This window comes from Solea senegalensis, linkage group LG3 (genome assembly GCF_019176455.1).
Source record: "Solea senegalensis isolate Sse05_10M linkage group LG3, IFAPA_SoseM_1, whole genome shotgun sequence".
Classification (NCBI taxonomy): domain Eukaryota; kingdom Metazoa; phylum Chordata; class Actinopteri; order Pleuronectiformes; family Soleidae; genus Solea; species Solea senegalensis.
This window is the reverse complement of record NC_058023.1, coordinates 28,139,744-28,162,829: the sequence shown is the minus strand read 5'-3', so window position 1 is coordinate 28,162,829 and position 23,086 is coordinate 28,139,744. Positions and strand designations below refer to the sequence as shown.

The window sequence follows — 23,086 nt, the reverse complement described above, 5'->3', positions numbered from 1 at the left end:
AGAGCAACCAAGTGCTCACCCAGAGACTATTCAGTTTCCAAGAGATATGTTTAGATGAATGAATCACAACTCCATTTTATGCATATTATTCAAAAATGTATACACATCAATCTTTGGCGACACCAAAGAACCCAAGAAGGAAGGTAGACAAGCGAGTAAGGATGGATTCGGGCAAGGAGAGTCAGAAAAGAAAAAGATGTACAGTATATGGTGGTGAAGAGGTAAGGGGAGGGACAAAGGGACAGAGACGGAAGACAAACAGATGTGTCTGTGGGGAACTGGGCTAAGCCAGCGGCCAGTACAGAGTGTGATGATCGAGTACGAAATAACACCTCCTGTGCCATGGCGTGTTCGCGCATGTGTGTGTGTGTGTGTATCGCTGTCGTTCATTATTCATTTCTTTCTCTGGGTTAGTGTCACTTCACCTCTCCACCACCCTCTCTCTAACTCTACCAACCACCACCCCTCATCCCTCCAGTCGCACGTACATCTTATTACAGCTTATAATAGCCTCTTTTCTTTTTTTTTTTATTGCCTCGACCTTAAGAGGGAAACAGTAAAACGCCCTAAAGTGCGCCATTGATCAAAACGGGGAAAAGTTCATTTTAAGAGCGGTTTAGCGGGGACGAGAGCTAAAAATAACGATGGACACAAACGAAGCGAGTCAGAGACGGTTTGGTGAGCTGCGCGGTACGACTCAAAAATAAAAAAAATAAAAAATCCCATCTCCTGGACATCACCTTGTCCACTTGTTTGATCTTGACATGTGAGTGGTGTAATCCCCCAGCAGAAGACGAAGAGTCTGCCTCCAGCACAGTATGCTATTACCACTTAGAAACCTGAGAGGAAGCCTGTCTCACTGTAACCTTAGAGTGCTACTATCTTTGGATTCACTCTTTTATTCGAGTATTCTGTCTCGAGTCCTAATCTGTGGGGAGACACAAGTGCACAAAAATGTGGTGTAAGCACTCCAACACATACAAAGTCCTGCTAAGATATGCTTCCAAGGAAGTGGAGACACAATGTAGGGCAGCAAGGTAACACAACGAAACACGGGCTTGATATCGGCACTAGGAGCGTTTTGGGTTTTGTTTTTTTTATCTCAGTGAGACGATGTAAGTGTTAATAGAAGAGGTGTCGACCGAATAAACAACTCCTAAATTAGAAAAGGAATGTTACACTCAAGCCATTGCCAAATTAGTTCACACAATGCTAATTTAGCCTAGCAGCTCCTTGTTGAGTCTCTGGGTTTCTCAGTAGAGCAGCGGTTTGAAGCAAAAAGTTCCAGAAATGACGTCTACCACTATGACGACTACTAAATAAAAAAAATAAATGAAGTAGCTCCATCTCAATGTACAGGAAACTGTACAGGAAACTGATTCAACACGCACTAGCTTAAAGAGAGCCAGACATTAGTCAGACTAAGACAATAATTCAGTTTTCTTAATGTCAAGTCCGACTAAAATGGATCTAGTCTTAGTCGGACTAACATACCTGGACAATGCAATTCATAGTATTTGTACATGTGTTCTTTCACTGCGCTGCAGATCCAGTTAGAGTTGCAACTAACGATTATTTTCATAATCGATTAACCTGTCGATTATTTTCTCGATTAATCGATTAATCGCTTGTTCAGAATATCAGAAAACCTTAAAAAATGTTGATCGGTGTTTGTCAAACCTGGAAATGATGATGTTCTCAAATGTCTTGTTTTGTCCACAAACCAAAATGATTCACTTTTAATATTTTTTTTGTTATCAGAGCAAAGAAATGAAGAAAGTATTCACATTTAAGACGCTTAAAACCGATTATTCGATTATCAAAATAGTTGCCGATTAATTTAGTAATTGATTAATAATCGATACATCGATTAATGGTTTCAGCTCTAGATCCAGTTACCTGATATGAGTCTTGCATTGGATAACGTAGCCTTCCCCAGTCACATCCAGTGTAAGTATGTGAAATAAACGACTAAAAAGCTGGCGATGCATCGAGAGCGAGAGGCCGAAAGAACGATGCATTTGTTCCGCTGGAGTAAAAGGGATTGTAAAGTTTTCCCCTTCTCACTTCAGTTTTTCCCTTAAACTACCACCAGTATCTCACACTCCAAATCTCTCATTAACCACTCTTCCTCTTTCTGCTCTTTACTTTCGCCCTTGTCTTCCGCCTTTGTTAAAATGTTTACCCATTCCTCTTGACCTCCCAATTTGCTTTTCCCCTCTGCTGTCGCTGCATTTCTTCCACTTTGCTCCTCCCCACTCGTCTTCCTACAACGGATTTCTCTCAAACAGAGAACAGAGAACCCCTTTACCAATATCTCTTCCTGCAATATCTCCCTCTCCTCCACTAGCACGTCTGTCCTTCCATCACTCATCTCGATGCCTGCTGCCAGACAGAGGAAATAACACATTTTACTGTCATGTTGCCATGTCAGTGAAATTTAAGAGCCGTGTGTGTGTGTGTGTGTGTGTGTTTTCTTCAAGGGTACTTTCATCATCAAATTCCATTTCCTTTACAGACGCACACTTCCTTCGGCAGGCTGGGAGACAAAAAGGAGTGGCAGAGTGTGCGCACACATGCACAACTTTTGTGTTGCTTTTATATTTATTGGTTTTGTTTTTAGTTGCCGCCACAAAATGTGTTTCCCCCCCCTCTGGAAAGAACTAGCTTCCTGCTGCTTCCCCCCCGTCTGCTCCGGAAGTTTCACCCATGATTATTGTTTTTCTTTAAGATGGAAGAACCTTCAGTTTAATTAAAAGCTGCATCCGGCTCAGCTGTGTGCGAGTCTGCCCGCAAAGATGGACACAACTCTGTGGCCGGTGTGTGTTTCTGACGAGGACTGGGGGGGGACGTCCCTGTGGTGAAAGACCGGTCGGTCACTGAGCTGGCACAAATTGGACATCCCCTTGGAACGCTGCCCTCAGTGTGTGACACAGGAAGTACGGAGCCGAGAGAGGGGAACACCACAGAGAGCAGACAGTTGGCAGAGAAAACATACATCTGTTAAAGTGTGGAAATTATTAATGGAAACAACCCGATGCCAAGGCTTTAAAATACCAATTTTTTCACAAAAAAAACTATTAAAGTTAATGAAATGCTGAACTAAATAACTAGTAGATAGTGATCATATAAATAGAGAGCATAAAAGAAAATCACTGCCTTTTGCCAGAAAGCGTTTTTTTGTAGTTAATCTCGATTCCACCAGAAAATACTTTTTGTATCCTCACAACAGAGGCATCTTTCTCAAGCTCTCATGCAGAGCGGCGTCCCCCGTGCAAGCCCTCCACAGCGGAGCACCTGAGCCTCAACAAAGAGAGACTTAATCACCTGGTAGAATTGGGAGCCTGGGTGGCTGAGGGTTCCCTCGGGAGAGCGGGGAACTAATGAGGGTGAGATTATGAATGGAAAAGGTGCGGTAGTAACTCGCGGCTGAGGCCGATGAATGCACGGCTACGATGAAAGAGACGGGAGGACAGGCTCTGTGATATCGTGTCAGCGTCTGATCATGGTACATCTTCTGTTTGTGGCTTTTGAAAAGATGCTTTTGAGACCATTTTTTCCTGTGAAGTATTTTTATGTTACAAACATACTAAGTTACAGTCATTTTTCCAGTTGCTGTAAATTATGTTAATGATTATTAATTGGTTAATTACCATTCAAATCTACTTTCTTACTTACAATGGTAAATGGTCTGTATTTATATAGCACTTTGCTAGTCTTGATGATTACTCAAAGCTGCTTTACGCTACAGTTTTGCCATTCACACCCATTCACTCACACTTTCATACAGAGCATCTGGATGTACAGCACATCACTCATCTTTCATACCCATTCACACGCTGCCGGGCACAAGCACTAGCAGCAGTTTGGGAATTTAAGTGTCTGTTAGCATAACTGTTAGCAAAGATGGAGGACACTGTTTACATTACCTACGAGTGGGTCTAAAAGGTGCAGAATTAGCGTTGAAGTTTCAAGCCTCGGACCAAATGTCACTGGTGGGTATATTTCTCGACTCAGGGGAAACTGATGTTGGGAAGCACAATTTTTATTTACAAAGCTAAATGCTAATCGGTGAAGTATCCCTTTAAGGACGCATCAGCGTGTAGACTAGCATAGCCGGGATTTGAACGCACAACCTTCGAGTTGAAAGACGACTCACTCTACTACTGAGCTACTCGTGTAATGAGCAGAGGATGGGTTCATGAATGTCACATACCAAGTGTACCACAGATGCACTCTATCATTTATTTACTCAGCGGATATAACCAGTTAAAGTTAATTTAAAATGTGTGAAAATTTACAGGAAAAAACATGCGAGTATAACATCATTTTTACAGGTTTGTTTGCTTATTAAATCAGCCTATTAACTCAGAAGCACGGTTAGATCCTGCTTCAGCCAATGCTTCACTTTTGTGGTACAGGGCGGTGATAATGAGCCAATGAGCGCGCTTATAACTGAAGTTACCTCACGTTCACCTCGTCTCGTGACCGAGTGCAGTGCAATCTCTGCGACCATGTTCTTTAATTCAGCTTTGCAGGAGGTAATGTGGAGATAATCCCGGCAGCTCAATACAAACAATCATCCCCAGCATAAGGAACCTCGAAGGAGAACACGAGAGCAGCCCGACATAACCGTTCACGGTGCATTACCTGCCATAAATCTGTCGCCTGCATCACTGACATCTGATTCTTTCACATATAACTATAAATCACATTGAAAAGTACAGTACTAAAAACTATTTTTTTTCCCCTTTACATACATGAGAATATCTGAGATATTTAATTTTTTGGTGGGGGGGGCGAAATTATGTCCAAACATAAGTCAAAAAACAATAAAAAGAGATTATTTTCAAAAGGTACAGGGATTAATTACAAGGTGAGTAACTTGGTGTTGTCTGTTGTTTGGGTTGTGAAGTTTTTTCTGATTCCTTTGATGCAGTATTTCTACATAATGAAGCACGTATATAGTCTGATTATGCAAAGAGGTAATATGGAATTGAATTTGATTAAAATAAACGTATAAACTATTCACAGCATTGTAATTAGGGTCCGAGGGCACAAATGAAGGAGTCATAATGTGTAATATATTCTGTAAATTATGTTTAAATGGACACTCCAGGAGCGGAAGACCAAACTGCATTATTTAAGTAAGATTTAAAAAGTGACAAATGCACTCAAAGGTAATGTGGTCGCGCAGAAAGGGAAATAAAAATGATTAGCGGCACAAAAGTGATCTCCTTTTTTTGTCCTAGTCCCGCGGAAAGACCGTACACAAGCAGTTGGCACCTGTAGCCTGGCACACACTTGTGACATAGTTGTCATACACAAGTGTAAAAATCATGCAACAAACGTTTGATAAAATAACAGAATATGAAGGACAACAAAACGAATAAAGTCAGAAGTTTGGGGAGGGAATCACAAAATGACTGGCATCTACACTTCAGCGCCGGAGAGCCAGCAAACACTTGGCAGTCATGTGGCTGTGCCCATTTAAACATATAATTGCATTTTGGATACAGCAGACATATGATGAGCGGGATTTATAGAGTGCGCAGGGGGGGGGGTACAGTCAAGTGTACCAAAGGGATTGGCAATAAACACTTGGCAACAGTTTTAATTTACCCTTTTATGAATAAAAGTAACAAGGAGGGAGGTGCAGATGATTTACAGAAAGCGGCATGAAGCGAGGAAAAGGCTGTTTATATAGCAAATCTGCTATTTACATAAAACAATTGCATAAAGCTATTTTATATTTGATATCATTTAACTTCCTTTGGACTTAAGAAAGATTAAGATATACAGAGTCTGAGGACATACTTGTCATCATCTCATGTGATATCTAGAAAATTATCGGATACCGAGAAAGCAGAGAAATAGAGCTTTGCGTCTCTATTCTTGTCATTACGGTAGCGCCTCAGGACTTCTGCGGAACGACCGTCCAATCAATCCTAAACCGTTGAATAACTGCCGGATATGGAAAGTGTGAGTGTTATCTTGGAAAAAGGGGGACAGAAGCAGTCACTCACTGAACATCTTTTGGACAATTCTACAGCCATAAAATCGAAATAAATCCAGACTGCCTGGTGATCACGATGGTCATAGACTCCATGCAAAATTTGAATTAAAATCCTATTTCGACCCAGAGTCCAGGAGCCTGAAAAGTTGACAGAAAAGTGCTAACGCACACAAATATTTTTCCACCACAGATTAATATTTATCGATCGCGGGGGGAGACCGGAAGTCAGAACTGGCTCACGGTCACATTCATCATCTCTCTCTGAAATTTCCATGTACCTCATTCTCTATAGCAACGAATCATTTTGCATCATTGCACATTTATTTTTATCCCCTTCCTATTTTATTGCCTCAACTGATGTCAATGACACACCGATGATGACAGTAATAATGATTATAATACAATTGATATGGGTGGAGTGGCTCAGTGGTTAAGACCCTACCTTGTGTACCAAAGACATCATGGTCGCAAGTTCAATTCCACCCCTGGCTAATTGTACTTGATTCCATTGTAAGTCGCTTTGGATAAAAGCGTCTGCTAAATGACATGTAACGTAATGTAAATGATATATATATATAGAGAGAGAATGCAATATATATATATATATATATCCTATGAAAGCACAATATAATTATTCATGAAAAATTCACTCCGATCTTCTGTAATCTATCCCTCTGTTTCCCTTCTGAAAATGCATCTCATACCATGAAAGTATTTCATAATTATAGCATTTATTCAAACATTTTTCATCTCGCAGTAGCGGATATCTTGTGCAAATAAAATCCTGCTGCGAGTCGCAATTATCGAGTCCATTTTACACAGTGGTGTCATTTGAAACACAGGTTCACCCCGCCCCCCCCAATTTTAAACTCTTCACAAAGCGCCGCACTCCTTCTTCTGTGTGTACTAAGGCTTTACAAATGAGGCCCCGGGAGGTGACGACCCGTGCCACAATGGCACAGGAGTCTGTTTGCAGACGTGTAGTGATGACTCGAAAACCACATTCATATTTGATGGGGGGGGGGAATAAAATATGAATGTGAGAAACTGAGCACCGCATCCTCAGAAGTGTTTCACCTTTGTTTAACCCGACAGCTTTCGCAAAAATGATGCTAATGTTTGGTCAACTGAGGTCTTTCCCTGTGCTCTGCTGAAAGGAAGCTCCACGAGGCATTTTCACTGTTCTGCTCAGAATCACTGTTAAAAAAGAAAAGAAAAGAAAAAGGATCGTTTGATGTGGTAAAATGTCTTCTTTTTTTTCCCCTGCCTTTGCCAAGAGACAGCATGTCAGAGAAGACAAAGAAAGGATGCCCAGAAGGAACATTCTTCCTGTGTGGAGCATGGACATGGGTTCTCTGTGGGTACTCCCGACTTCCTCCCACAGTCAAAAAAACCCCGCATTTTAGATTAACCGGACACTCTAAAGCCCGTGGAATACATTTCCGTGTGATAACCGTGGACAGGTGTATTAATTTCTGCTCCTCTCCTTCCTTTAGGTTTTTCATGGCAGTTGGATTCCTGTGAATCGACGACTATTGAAAAACAACTACTGACTAAATGTAAACAGCTTGATAAATGTCCTCCCGTCTCTCATTCTCACTTTTGTCCTTGCTCGCTCTCAAACTGTGATTTCCTAAATCTCCTAAACAAGTGGACAAAAAGCTTAATTTATCTTAATAAACACATTATCATCTGCCCTTGCAGACAATTTTGGCTCATGGTATATTTGTATAGAGAATAACTCCAGTATCAACAGCCTCCTCTCACACTCTGAATAATAATCTGTCAGTTTACCTGTTCAAACCGCGTGTGGAAAAATCGGAAACAGTCATTTTGTGCATGGTGTGAATCACCGTCTCTCTGACACACACACACACGTACACAAAATGCTGATCATTGCAGTGATTAAAGCTCAGTTAGGAGCGTGAGCTCATGGGTCACGCAGGAACGAAGGGAGAGGAGAGAGAGAGAGAGAGAGAGAGAGCAATGAGGGCAACAGAGATTACCACGTACGCCGTGTGTGCAGGTCATACGAGCATGCATGTGTGTGTATGAGAAAATAATCAGAATCTACAGAGGCCGTTGCATGGATTATGGGCCGAGTACATCATCCTGCATACTAAACCTGAGGACTCCAGGGACGAAGACACCACTGCCTGCATGCTAAAGGAGGGTCCCAGAGCTCTCAGGCTGAGATAACCAGGGTCCATGCCTCCCTCATAGGATATGCAACATCAGGCTAATAATAGGAACGTATTGATTGCTTCAGTGGTGAGTGCATATGAGCATGTGTGTGTGTGGGGGGGATTCATGTGTTGTTTGAGAGCTACAGCTCCATTTAAACACATCATCTATGTCATAGAATCACGGGAATAGTTGCCTTGAAGTCTCGTTGTTACTCAATTACTAAATGAATCAACAACAATTTTGATAATCCACAGTCGGTTTAAAGCTTTTTCTCATGATTAAAACAAGATTTCTGTTTAAATGTGAGTATTTTCTTCATTTCTTTGCTCTGGATAACAAAGAATCAATTCAAAGTTAATCATTTCGGTTTGTGGACATAACAAAACATTTGAGAACATCATCATTTCCCGGTTTGACGAACACCGATCAACATTTTTAAGGTTTTCTGATATTTTACGGAGCAAACGATTAATCGAGAAAATAATCGACAGATTAATCGATTATGAAAATAATTGTTAGTTGCAGCTCTAAAAAAGTGCGGAATTCACATAACAAAAAGAAGAAGAATGAAGATATTTCTCGACTCAGGGGAAACTGAGGTTGGAAAACACAATTTTTCGTAAGTAAAAACTAGAAATCACCCTATGATCTACTGCCGGCACCGAGTGGCACTCGGGTTTCAGCCCCGCCCATCACCTTCTGTCGTCATGTGCGTACTACGCTGCTTCTTCATGCTTGAAAATCTGCAGGAAACAGCTGGTCTGTTCGCACGGGATTAAGTATCACCTGGGGGTCAATTTCACCTGGACCTTTTCACCCCAGGTAGACATCGTCCGGGGATGATTACTGACGTGGCACACATTCGGACGGGACTAAAATCACAGAGAAGCTCGGTGACGACCGATGGGAACTTTATGTCTTCTCCTTCTCTTTTGAACATGCCGAGACGAGCTGTTTTTGCACAGGATCAGATGATGCAGTTTCACACACACACACACACACAGCGGTCTGTCTCCCACAGCTGACCCTCAAAGTCTGTTTCCATCTCCCGGGGAAGAACAACATAGACAGAGGAGAATGTTTTGGTTTTGTTATTGGGAAAACAATCTGTCCTAATCTGCAGAGAGAAGCTTCTCATCACCCCCCCCTCTATTCGCTGTGTTCATGTGTCCTGCTGTGATTCTTCGCCGTCACTAAACAGGAAAGGGGAAGTTCCCTTGAACAGCTTTCACACCACGTCTTTACGCTAAATAAAAGGCGCCATGGTTAGATTTATGAAAGAGAAGTGAGAGAGCGCCTGTGTGGAAAACCTGTACCCTGCTGTTTCCACTAAATAATACCAAATAAGACACTGAGAGCCTGCGAGCAAATGTAATTGTTCCAAGTAAATGTGGCGGAAAACCGCGCCCAAAAAGAATAATAAGACAGGATGGATTTCAAATTGGGAACGTAGACCTACTTCTGGTGTGTTCCCAGCAGACGACAAGACGAGACATGTGTCCCACAGAGACTCCCAGGACAACAGGCTCAATTTTTATATCCCTCGAGGATCAAAAATAGGATTGTATGGATCATCTAAAAAGCTATATACTACATTAGGACGGCGTGACTGCAATGAGGGCAGGACGACGGCGTGTCCTCTTTTAGCAAGTCATGAGCAAACTTCTTCACACATCTGGTGGTTTCCGTTGTCGTGACATAAGAGGAAGCAACGTTGTGTTATTTGCATGCTGGCATCCTTCATTTGGGAAACAGGGCTGCAACTCACAATTATTTTCATCATCGATTCATCCGTCGATTGTTCTCAAGTGTCTCGCTTTGTCCAAAACCCAGAAAATGATTCCGTTTTAATCGTTTCTTTGTTGCGCGGAGCAAAGCAAACAGAAAACAATCACATTTACGAAGCTGAAAAATCAGAAAAGTTGTTTTAATTCCTTAAAAACACTCAAACCTATGAATCGATTTAATAATCAATTGATAATTTATACCCACTCATGTTTCTGAGTGGGGTATGCAACTAATTGCACAAATACAAGATGTGTTTTTTTTCCTTTTCTGCCCCTGCCACACAAACGCTCCCTCAGTCAGGGCTGATAGTTTTGCTTTTACACAACACCAACATTCCATCCGACGCCGTTCCATCAAACATCATTTCAGTGATTTCTCTCATGTATCGTCATAAACAGCGTCTCAGATAAACTCTTCAGAGTCGGCACGGACAGGTGTCTGCCATCACGAGCTGCACTCTCACTCACAAACAAACAAGAGTTGAAATCAATCCGCAGTAACCGACACAGACTCTCGTCTCTGTCTAAACCCAAAATCCTGTGAAACTTGTGTCCCTGACACACACACACACACACACACACACACACACACACACACACACACACACACACACACACACACACACACACACACACACACTCCCCTGTGGCAAGTGGCTATGGATTTTTAAGCACTTCCCATCTCAGATAACCAGCCAATCAATGAGCTTTGTTCAATTGCACCAGCTCGTGGTATATCTCTGCTTCAAGGTATGTGTGTGTGTGTGTGTGTGTGTGTGTGTGTGTGTGTGTGTGTGTGTGTGTGGCCGTACGGGGAGCGTGTGTGACGGGGTGATAGGCTGGGTGTTCATGTGTCTCAGTGTTCCCCGATAGGCGCTCTCTCTCAGGACAGAACTTTAATCTCATATCTGATGTGGGCACAAGCTAATTGAGTGGCCTCCGTGGTCTGTCTGTCTCTCTCTCACACACACGCGCGCACACATATCCACACAGACAGATATTCGCTGTCATATGCGTCTGACCCATAAATCTGTCCTCGTCCCTTATTTTACTTTTCTTGTAATTGCTGTGAACTCTTTTGTGGAACACACGTCACACACATTTTGTCTACATTAGGGCTGTCAAACCGGTATTATCCTTTTTCTTAATCGCAATTAATCATGGTTAAAAACCTGTGGGTAATACTGGACTCGACCTTGAAAAACGTATACGTATGTCGCTAATCGACTTTTTGACAAGCACTCAAGGACGTGAACGTACCCCAATACTCCAATTTTGGCTTCAGGATCAATTTCAAGTTACTATTGTTTGTGTACGACTTGCTCCGCCTTGCCACGCTGACCTACTTCAGCTTTACGCTCCTTCGCGGTCCCGAGAAGAGCTGCTGATCAGTTCGCTCTTGGTCGTCCCCAAAACATGGCTGAAGTTCAGGGACAATCAGGTCAACTTCCCATCAGGCAGGCCTCATCACTTCCTGTTTTGAAGTCTCTGACTTCAAAACTCATCTCTTCACTGTGGCAGAGTTTGTTCAGTGTATGTTTCTCTGCTTTCCGGTATCCATCCATCCATCTTCTAGCGCTTTATCCTCGCGCACGTGCCAAATCCGGTCGGCGGCGACAGGGCGATCGCAGAAGGGTTAAGATGTGGATTGGAATTACAGACGTTCATAAGCTAACTGCAATGAATCAAACTTCATTCGTTCATTGTCTGGCGCTTTAATCCTCCACATGAGAAGCGCGGGTTGATGGAGCCAAATCCCATGTTGTTGTTGCATGTTGTTGGACTGTGGGAAACACACACACACACACACACACACACACACACACACACACACACACACACACACACACACACACACACACACACACACACACACACACACACACACACACACACACACACACACACACACACGGGGAGAACATGCAAATCCATGAAGAAAAGGCCCTCGTTCAGACCGGGTCATGAAATCAAAACAAGTGCAATATGAAGTGCAATAAATCCAAGGCACATGAGGTCTACTTCAGCAGCGTGAGTGCAACTTGCACTTTGAAGGAGTTCTACTTCTCCGTTTCATACAGTCTGTTTATTTTAGTTTGGGAAGATGAACAAACCCTGACAAAATAACCTCTCGCAAACTGTTGATTTGGTATTGCCTCCGTCGAGACTTCACCTGATGATCTTCCAGAGTTTGATTGAACGCTATCGAATATTTATCATGCAGACAAAGGGAAAAAGAGACAGAGTGCAAAGATAAGAGCCGAGGTCGAACGACCTTTGTGTTAGCGAGTTTGGTTGACGCAAGACCGCGGCGCGTTGCATCAATTAATGAAGAGGAGGAAGGAATAAAGAGAATGAAGAGATCTAACAATCACTGCCATCATTTTGTCTGTTTTTTTGGGGGTGTTTTTGTACAGTATATTCATTTCACATATTTTGTTTGTCATCCTTTATTGTAATTATAGCTCATTCCATGTCAAGGCAGACAGCTGTGACAGCAGCTCTTCAATCTTGGTAAATATTTGCCATATTTTATGTCACAGGCATCTTGCAAATTGGTTTTAAAGTTGGTTTTAATCACTGTAATTGCAAAGTCCTGTTGGCAAGAAGGCAAAGGTGGGATTAAAAAGACAAGACATCGTAAGGCAACAAAAACAAAACGCAGAGGTGAGGCCAACAGACGGGGGGGAAAGCGGGCTGACCGCGGTAACATACTCTGTAATTTAATTTGACGCGTTGTCAAACACCATCAAATATGAATGCGTGTGTGCAGTCCACACATCGGCGCTCACGCTGCCCTCACTTAAACAGAGGCGATAAAAAAGTCTCATAAACAATTCATGATATTATAAATGTAATACCCAGTCGTTCATTTCAGGGAACGAGGCATTAATATCAGTAATGCATTTGGCGTTAATACAGAGTGTTTACCAATCTGAGAGCTTCCTGAAGAAGGTGCCAACTTAGTCAAACTACGTTCTGTAATAATAATAATAATAACATAAGATGGAACGCACAGCCATAATAAATCAGGCCCAATACACTATATATTTGTTGTTCCCTATATGATTTAAATGATTACCTGCAATAAGGATTATCATAAAAGAGAACTTCCATGGGTCCGTTTTTAGTAACCACTCATTGTCGGTGATTGAAGCCCAGTGCAAGGCTTTAACGTTTCCTGTGAGGCCGCGCCAATTTTAGTTTCATTAGTGGGACACTCGGGGGTTTCTAATAACACCAAATACAATTGGGACACGAGCACGTGTAGGCAAACCGAGCGGATATGCACGGGGGCAATAAGAAGCGTCTCCAAACAACTCAAACGCACGCTGATAATGAAGAGCCAAGCATGTAATGGACGTTTTTAAACAGGAAACGTGTACGCGTCAGACGGGAAGGCGCGACAACACTTTGCTCCTTGGGGGGGGCGCTACAGAGCCATTGAGCAACACGCAGTTGCGGGAACTATGCCAGTATCACATTAGCACGTTAATCCCCTCAAAAATGACCGGAATCCACGGATACGCTAATAATCTGAAGGATAACAATAGGGTCCTCGCATTAATTCCTGCCAGGAGACGTTTTCCGGCCCCTGCCAATCACCAAGCAGCTGATGGACAGGAGGAATATCCATTGAAACCAGTGAAAAACAAAAAAAAATCACTTAATTTCAGGCAAAATCACACCTTTACTCACCTACAGTCAATACAACAATTTTCAATAAATAATCAATAACTTAAATATCCTATAGAACACTCTGTGGATGTTTTAATGGTAACCCTCCTCTCATCAACCCTCCGTCAAGGTCTTTTTTTCAGCTGTGCACTAAATTATACTGTCAACATGTGCAGTGATCAGTCAAAATAACCCGCTGTCATTCACTCACTCATACCAGTGTGCAGAATAGGCAGAAGAGACGATTTTAAGAGTTTATTTATGTCACAATAATTGAACAAGATCAATATAGATAATGAATGAATGAATGAATGAATGAATAATAACTCATGAGGAAAGATGCAGCTCCCCATGGGCACATGGGGAAATAGGCATGTGCAATATTGATGGTTTTCTTCATTCACGATTAACACGATAATAGAAATTCACCACAATTAACTCATGGCAAGTGCTTTTAATCCCGATAAGTGATAATGCGATAATGTTGTCCCATCATATTGCTCTGTGCGCGCTCCAGCGACAAGAGGAATGAACTGAGAATCTGAGGAGCGAGTTAATCAGTAAACCCCGACTTCGAGGCCCTCGCGTTGTAGCGAGAAAAGTTCTGTTGAAAGGAGACACTTTTCTCGTTCTAACTATCTCATTAAAGCAGATTTCTTTGCTCCTCCGCGGCAGCTCGACGCCTCCTTTAGAAAGGACACGGCGAGAGGAGGGGGAATGAGCGGACGCCGCACGAGAGCGGCACTGGAGAAAACATAACAAAGGACAAAGCTCACAATAGTATACTGAGTGCAGAAATTAATTTTCTGCACTAAAAACTTCACCGTCCCCCAAAAGCGGGGCTCGTATGAGTGATCTCTCGGCTCTGAAGTATCACAATTGCTTTTGTAGCCTTGTGGGACAGCATATTCATGTCCCGTTCTGCCTGACCGCCTCTCTTTAGCCCTTTTCCTGTGTTCACGCCGTGTTAGATAAATCTTTATCGGCGCCAAGTGGCACCGAGTGTCAGGAAGCAAAGCAATACAGAGAAGCTGCAGCAGGTATACACGAGCATTTGTATGCGGGGGACTTGCTGTGTCGTGGTTTTCGCGGATGGGGGGGGGCTAGTTTGCCTCCTCTGCAGGCACGACGCCACGTCCAGTGGCACACACACAAAAAGGAAATGAATTAAACTTGCCCAAAGTAGAGAGTGCTCTCTTGCGCACACACACACACCAAAGACAGTGTGACAGTTAAAGGTCCAGTGTGGAAACTTTTTATATGTATATCAGGAGCTTTGTCAGCTCTACAGAGGCTGCTGTTTTGGACCAGCCATGTTTTTACCCCCAACTACATATCTTTTCAGTTTCTAATGATAACTGAATGCTACATCGGTTTGCATGTTATCCTCATGTGTGTGTGTTGGTTTCCTGCCACGGTCCAAAAACATGTAATATGAGGATTAGGTAAATTAGACACTCTAAATCAGGGGTGTCGAACTCAAATGACCTGGGGCCCAATGAGCATCTAGTCTGGTCAAGAGGGGGCAACTATTTGCTAGTGGGTAGGAAATATTAGTTATTCATTTTAATATTAGTGCTTGTTTTGTTATAAAATGATGTATACTTCACAATAAAAACTAATTTATGATGCACAAAAACGGAAATAAATGGAAAACTTGGCAAATAATGACGAGGATAACTGTAATTAAAACAGCTTAAATATATGTAATTTAATGTTGAGTGTAATACATTTAATAAAGCAATGATTACAACCAAATATCTTATTACTATTTTAATAATAATATTTCTAGCAAATAATCTGTCTATATTCCATCACCTCATTGACAGATGTGCCTCAGCACAGTGGTGGGTGGACCGCATGTAATCGATTGGAGGGCCACATGTTTGACACCCCTGCTCTAAATTGTGTGTGTGTGAGAGTGAGTGCTTATTAGTCTCTATGTGTCCCTGCGATGGACTGGCGATCTGTCCAGGGTGTGACCCCGCCTACCGCCCCTATGTCAGCTGAGATTGGCACAGCAACGCTCATGTGGACGATAAAGCATTAGAAAACAGTCACCAATAAATGCTGCTCAATTATACACTGTTCCTTTAAAAGATAACAAGGCAAGTCTCAGTTTAAATGTTAACTGTGTTTGTTCTTTTGACATTTTCACTTCCGTTTTGCATGGTGTGAACACAGGCGGCTATTGTCATAGTTTTCCATGTATATTTCCCTCATCGATTAAAGGGTAAATCAACAAGATGACCCAGGGAGACTCATCTTCCCCAATACTTGGGAAGCTCCACGCACATTTGGAGGTTGCTAACCGAAATCTATAACGATTTTATGGTCCCGCTCCGGGCAAGCGAGCTGACGGAAAAAGCTGTGCTGGAATCTGTAGCCTTCAAGAAACAAGGCAGCTCCTGTCTATCAGTCAATTAGCGCACACACACACACACACGTGCACGCACACAGAGGAGCTAAATCCATTCAATAAGCCGACAGATCCCATCTAATGTGCTCGTAGATAAACCATTCCACTTCCCATGGAAGCATGTGTGTGTGTGTGTGTGTGCGTGTGTGGACAAGTGATTAATCCAGTGTTACTGGTAGGAGGTGGTTATGCCCTGAGGCTGTACTTTGCTCTGATGAGATCTTGACAGCTATGGTTTATTCCTCTGCATCTCTTCCTCAATGTTCCTTCAATCACCGCTTCTTCCTCCTCTCTTCCATCTTTAATTGCTCCTCTCCCCTCTCCCTTCTTCTCTAAACTGATGGACAAGAAACGGAGGGCAGCGAGCTTCACTCTCTTCTCCCCCTTGATCTTTTTTTTCTTCCCCTCCTCCTTCTCATCCAAATGCATTTTTTTTTTCCACCCTCCTCCTCCTCCTCACCCACACTTTCTCCAGCTGCTCCTCATCCACTTTTGGGTGCACTTTCAATCCTCTCATAGTTTTATTGTAAATCTTCCTTCAGGTCTTTGCATCTCATATTCAGATTCTTCCTCGCTGCGCGTGATTAGAAGCGGAGAGGTCAAACCATGTGAACCATGTAAAATAAAATAAAAAGCTTTATTTCCATCCGCGCAGTGCTACGCAAACACACACTTTTCAAACTGGCAATGAGGGAAAAATAATTGCCTGCTTTCTTCCATTTGTCAATATGGAACTTGAGAGTGATCCATGCTGTTGAACTCCACAAGGATATCAACGCAAACTGAGACACAAAAAACCACAATAAGACACATTCTCAAACGCAAAGTATATTTAAAAAAAAAAAAAGCATTTTGCAGTATTAAATCTCCAACTAGTAAAATAATACACTGTGCTACGGTGACATTAGAGCCTGTAAACTCGCGCCCCAGCGACAAATAAATCAATTTTACTTCTCATTGTGACATTTTAAAAGGTCATGTTTTTAGGTGTTGATAAAATTAATACAGCCGGGGAGAAGAATGCACTGTGGTCGTAAGCGTGCCCGCTAATGTACGCTATTCCTGTGAGCGCGGGATTGCATGATGGGATCTACTTGGAGGTGTATCGATTGGTAACATTGTTTTCCACTCCGTTCTATCGTGTACACTTCATTATTAGAGCTTTATATATAATAGTATTGTTAACACTATTTTGTTTTGTTTCAACCGAGGTCACGGTTATTCAAGAAGAGCTAAAACAGGTAAATTCCGCTTATCTTGGATCTGATATATGCACTCTTAATATTAAACTGTTAATACAGGTCAAATCTACAGCTATGTGTGTTTATTTAACCCTTAGAACACAGAGCATTTCGGCTGCTTTTTTCCATTACTATTGTATGTTAAAACGTACAGTACATACAGAGGCTATACGAATGTGCAATATTGAGTGTCTGATTAACCTTTTTTTCAGCACATGTACTTTATTTCTATAGCCCTTTACTACAACCCACCAACGTGCTTTACAAAATAAAAGCATTAAAGACACACAGCATTGAAAGCAGACGGTAAAAACAAATTCATGAAACATACATCAAAGCGTGAAAATACCAAATAAAAACCCACAGGAATAAAAAAGTGAACCAAAAGAATAAAAAGAATAAAAAATACAGAACATAAAGACCTGTCACCACACTAAACAAGTAAACATGTTTTAAGTTTAGATTTAAAAAGGTGAAAAAAGTCCTCAAATTGGATTGATTTTTGTGAAATTTGAAAATATGTCACAAAAATCATTCTATTTTGTGACTTGCGACTTTATATCACTACTAAATATGCAATATAAAATGAATCCTAACTTTGACTCAACAACACATAAGAAGACATAACAAACCTCACATTTCTTAAAGCCTAAATAAGTGACCTACAAACACACGCCCCCAGGATGTCCATATAAAGTGTTGTGTGTTATTCCCACCTAGGGTGCACCTGAGCACTAGTTTTAAGCCTAGGATTGAACTATCATTTCTGGGCTGCCACAGAAACTCCTCACCACAGAGAGTATCATGAGCTATGGACGCACGGTGTGGTTTGACAGCTAAGGAGAGGAAAGGCGGGTCACCGAGAAGGCACAAAAGTTCTCCGGTGTCCAACCTTGGAACCTATTTACTCTGCCCGGCTGAGAAACAGAGCCGAAAAGATCAGGTCTGACTGCGCACACACGCACCGTGGTCACCTCACCCTCCCCTCTGGCAGACTCAGGGTCATAAGGTCACGGACAGAAAGACTGAAAAACAGCTCCTTCGCCCCCAAGGCTGTGAAAGCTCTGCTCAAAGCCTGAGTTGGACTTGCACCTTTACATTTAATGGACTTTCAATTCAACAACAACAAACCTACAGTATGTGCTATTTACAGTTATAGCAATATTTATTCTATAAGTATACGGGATGTGAAAATGACCGCTGTCACAGAATTTCATTGTAAAGGAATAGGTAACGACACACTCAATCAACATGCCAACTTAAAAGACCACTAAACCATATTTTACCTCAAGTAGTTTAAACATCTGTTCTAGCTTCAAAAGGATTTATGCTATACCTTTATTTATCTATACATTTATAGATTCAGAATCTCCATATTGCTTGTTTTTGGACTGTGGGAGGAAACCGGAGAACCCACGCACACACTGGGAAAACATGCAAACTCGTGCTGCGTGCTAACCACTACACCGACCGTGTGGCTCGTGAGGCTTTTGTAACAAAAAAAATAAAAATAAAATAAAGCATTGTGAAAATATTTGTCATGCATCACAAACGAGATCCTCAGTCTGGCCATTTCTCTGCCGCTCGCGCACTCACACGCTCTCCCCCACATCCAATTACACGTGAAAACCTCTCTCGCGTCCATGGATCTCATGTCTTTAACACTTTTTTCCCACCACCTAACCAAAGCAGCTGTGATGTGCCTGACATGAGTGGAAGTGAAGGCAGAGTACAAGTGCATGCGCGTGTGTGTGTGTATGTGTGTGTGTGTGCGACACAGAAACTAACACAAGTGTTCTCTTGGTGCATTTTAAGTGAGGACTGGATGCAAGCGGCTCTTAGGCTGCCACCGCAGAATATACGACAACTCTCAAAAACACACCTTCCACTTCGGCATCTACACACACACACACACATTTCCAGTGATGCAGCTGTTCTACTTTTTTACTTTAACCCTTTCCTTACACGACTCACTGCATCACATTCAGCTATCATTTTGGACCTCGTCTTGCACAGACTCAGGTTTTTGGATGCACAGAAAAGTGCTGGCGTTTGATTCTCTATTCCTTCAACCAGTCACCGGTCGTCTCACATGCATGTCCGGCGTGTGACAGCGGCTACATCTCAAGGTGCGTCAGCGCTCAACAATTAGCAGAGCCGTATTTCTCGGAGACCGCAACAAAGCAAGAGTTGCTAACGTCGCTAAACCAACGCTAGGTGTATTCATTAGAATCAGTGAATTCAGCACTTCCTCCACGAACGGAGCACAGACACAGAAATACACCGGCAGGGTTTGTGATGCCGCTCGCCACTCGCGACCGCAGGCTTTCGGCAGCGCTATCGCTAAATACACCAGACTCCTCTGTTAAATGTTGAGATTTTATACATTTCCTTGCTCAATGTTGGAGATTAACACACGTTTTCAGGATTGTTAAGTCTTGTTAACTATAGTTCGGTTTGATTCTTGTGCCTCTTCCTGTGACATCACTCTAACCAATCAGTGCAACGCATGGTATCACCTCAGCTAGCTTGGAACCTTGCCTTAGCAGGTACTAAAAGTTACTATCGCTAATGGAAAAGCAAAATAACTATAGCGAGTGAAAAACACGCTATAAGAGTGAGTGATACCAGTTGATAAACTACTAATAAGTGCTACTCTGTGATACCGCCCGCATCCATCCATCTCTTCTCTTCCTACATTTCCCCTCTATATATTGCTCCCCTTTTGTTTTTTTCATTCCAAATGTATTAGCTATGAGAAAATGAGAGAACACAGAAAGCCATCAGTGTCAGTCACACCAGAGCATTGAATGGAACAAAAAGAAAAGGATATCTTTTGGAGTGGGCGCTCTCATTTGGCAAACAAGAAAAGGAAGACATGTGCGTGTGAAGTACAGATGAGGAAAGGAGATAGAAAAATGGAAAATAAAAAAAAGAAGACAGAACTTTTTATTTCTTGCTCTTAAAAAAAAAACAAATTTCAAGGCTCATCTGCAGCCGTTCACAGACTAACACAAACTCAGACCCCGGGAGGAGAAATCCCACCAGTATCATGTGTTAAATAAAATAAAGCAAAAAACAAGGACACTGGCTCTCTTCAGTTAATTGGAGGATGTTATATGGGGCAGCCCAACGCCGAGCACAAAGTGAACTTAGCTTGTGACTGAAGGGTTGCCGGTTCAAGTCATGGTACCCAATTCCCATTACTCATTGTTAATTGGACACTCTAAATTGACCCCAGCCATGGGCGGGGGGCACATCTAGTGTACTCCGTGTGCCGGTCCCAAGCCCAGATAAATGGTAGGGTTACATCAGGAAAGGCAGAGCAGCCAAAAGCCTAAAAAACAACCCAAACATTGTACGTCATGTACGATATTAGTGGCACAATATCGGTATTTGTGCTCAGTTATTTTTGCACAACAAAGATCATTTATATCCACATCTGCTGCGACATATGCATGAAGAAATGTTTTAATTTCACAACAGACAGACTTAATGACCTCTACAGATGGGCGTAAATCGGCCCAAGCACTCACGATATATGGGCATGTCGGATATCGGCAAAAAGTCCAATATCTAGCGTCCCTCCTGGCCCAGACTTTTCTTATCTGGTTAACTAAAAGATCGGTTAATCTGGGTTCACGTCAGATGGTTTCAGGCCACAAACAAAAAGTTCAAAGTGTGTCGCTCAATCTACTCATGAAGCTTACTGGTACGACGTCTGGGGCCACAATAAAGACAGAGCGGAGACACAAGGAGCTCATGATTCTCAATCGCCTGGCGGCTGAAGGCTCAACGGCACGCTGGCAGAAAAGTTAGCGAAGCAGGTGTGTGTGTGTGTGTGTGTGTTGAAGTCTGTGTGAAAGAGATTGTACATCAATACGACGTAAAGCTGTTTCTGAATAACCATCACACACTTTACTGTTCACTGACAGGAGTAAGGTTGTTTGAGACGTGTGTGTGTGTATGTGTGTGTGTGTGTGTGTGTGTGTGTGTGTGTTGCTGACTCTCTGTTTGTGTGTTGTGTGGCCTTAGCGGTGCCAGTCAGCCATGACAGGAGGAGAGAATTAAAAGCCGTAGGCACAGAGGGACCTTCTCCGTTCTCACATATCAATGTGTGTGTGTTTTTGTGTGTCTGTGTGTGTGTGTGTGTGTGTGTGTGTGTAGGGAGAGAGAGCGACCTTCACTCCAGACGTGTGACACAGACTGTAGGATTTGGCACCGGCCCTGTGGCTTTTTACGGCTGCCTATGGCCAACCTATACCACTGTTAAAGTGTGTGTGTGTGGGTGTGTGTTTGTGCGTGAGAATAAGCTCTTCTTCTTTTTTTTGCTCTTTCACTCCAATAACGCTCACTTTGTTTGTGTTGATCTACACGTGAACATGGTATATATTGTAATCCTTTCACCCTTTTTTCTTGTTACATTTTTCTATTCGTTTAAGTCACATAAGAATCATCACAGCAGCTGACAGCTAATTCAAAGTACACATAACTGTGGCAATTTCTGCCGAACAACTTGTGGAAAATATCTCATTTCTATTTTTCTTGACAGATATTGTGATTTGATTTCATATTAATGAACACACGAATACATTAGAACATTCTAAATGCAACTTAAAGATATTTATTTGAATTTCCAACATGCATTTCCCAGATTTCTAAATTGCTTAGCGACAAAAAAAAGCAGCCTATGCGATTTTCCTGTGTTCAACACAGTTTTCTAAAAATAAAAAACATACATAGACTCATTTTAAGGGGATCATTCTTGTTGTAAATCATGTAAATCAGATTTCCAAAACTTAAAGTACAAGTGTTATTACAGGTCCACTGTGTAAGAATTAAATTACTGACATTTAACGGTGAGACTGCAGATAAAACTGATTAAAAAAAGGCTTATTCTCTGATACTACAAGAAACTATTCTTATTATAAAGGGATTATATACTTATAAAAAAAATAGAATTTATGCCATGGAAACCTTCTAAATGTTAATACAAAGAAAGTTGTAAGTGTAAGTTCAATCAGTCAAATAAGAACAAATGCATTTGGGCTTTTTGCAGTTCAACACGTCTGCGCATCGTCGAGATTGACGTGAGATCCTGGAGAAAAATGGATTGTGTCTTTGCCTTTTCGTCAGCTAAACTGTTCATGGAAACCACTGATTAATTATTTTTTTTAAAAGGACGTACAATCGTCGATGCCTTTCCTTCCTCGCGTGCCACGTATTCTGTTCCACCCAACCTCCTCATTCAGCTGTCTATAAATACCCAACACGCAGAGACGGTTGCTTGCTTTACCGAGTTAATGCTGGAGGCCGGGAAATCAGTTACACGTAATATTACAGTCCGTGCAATTTAATGACCTCCCTGAAGTCGGAGAGACATTTGTAAAAAAAAATCAAATAAAAACGGAAAAAGGAAAAAGGGAACAGCAGAAGAGTCTGTGCTGCATCTGCGTCGCCGAGCCTTTCTTCATTATCTAAATGAACTTGGATTCAACTTTTTCCGGCACAATCCACTGCTTCATGTTTGCTTATTTTTAGTGTACATATTTCCACATAAGATATTTTTAAATGAACTGCTTTGCATTCAGCTCAAGTTATGCTCTACCTCTTCTACATACATAAGCACAGATTCTCTCTCTACGCCCTCTTTCTCTCTTTCAGAGACCTCCATAGGCCCAATTAAAGCGCCATAATTACTGAGAGACAGGAGTGGAGTGGATGGAATAGAAAACAGCATCCATATTTTTATTTATTA

At 42.0% G+C, this 23,086-nt stretch overlaps 1 protein-coding gene across 3 annotated transcripts in view; it reads right to left on the bottom strand.

The window, feature by feature from the left end:
* grm8a (glutamate receptor, metabotropic 8a) overlaps positions 1-23,086 on the bottom strand; it is a 225,456-nt gene that overhangs the window by 163,827 nt on the left and 38,543 nt on the right. The window contains exon 1 of one of the 3 annotated variants that reach the window (XM_044022485.1): positions 1,900-2,370. The exons of the other annotated variants lie outside the window; for them this stretch is intronic. Coding sequence (XP_043878420.1) covers positions 1,900-1,917 — 18 coding nt within the window. The 5' untranslated portion in view covers positions 1,918-2,370. Of the gene's footprint in view, positions 1-1,899; positions 2,371-23,086 lie in introns of those variants that run through there. 3 annotated transcript variants of the gene reach the window in all.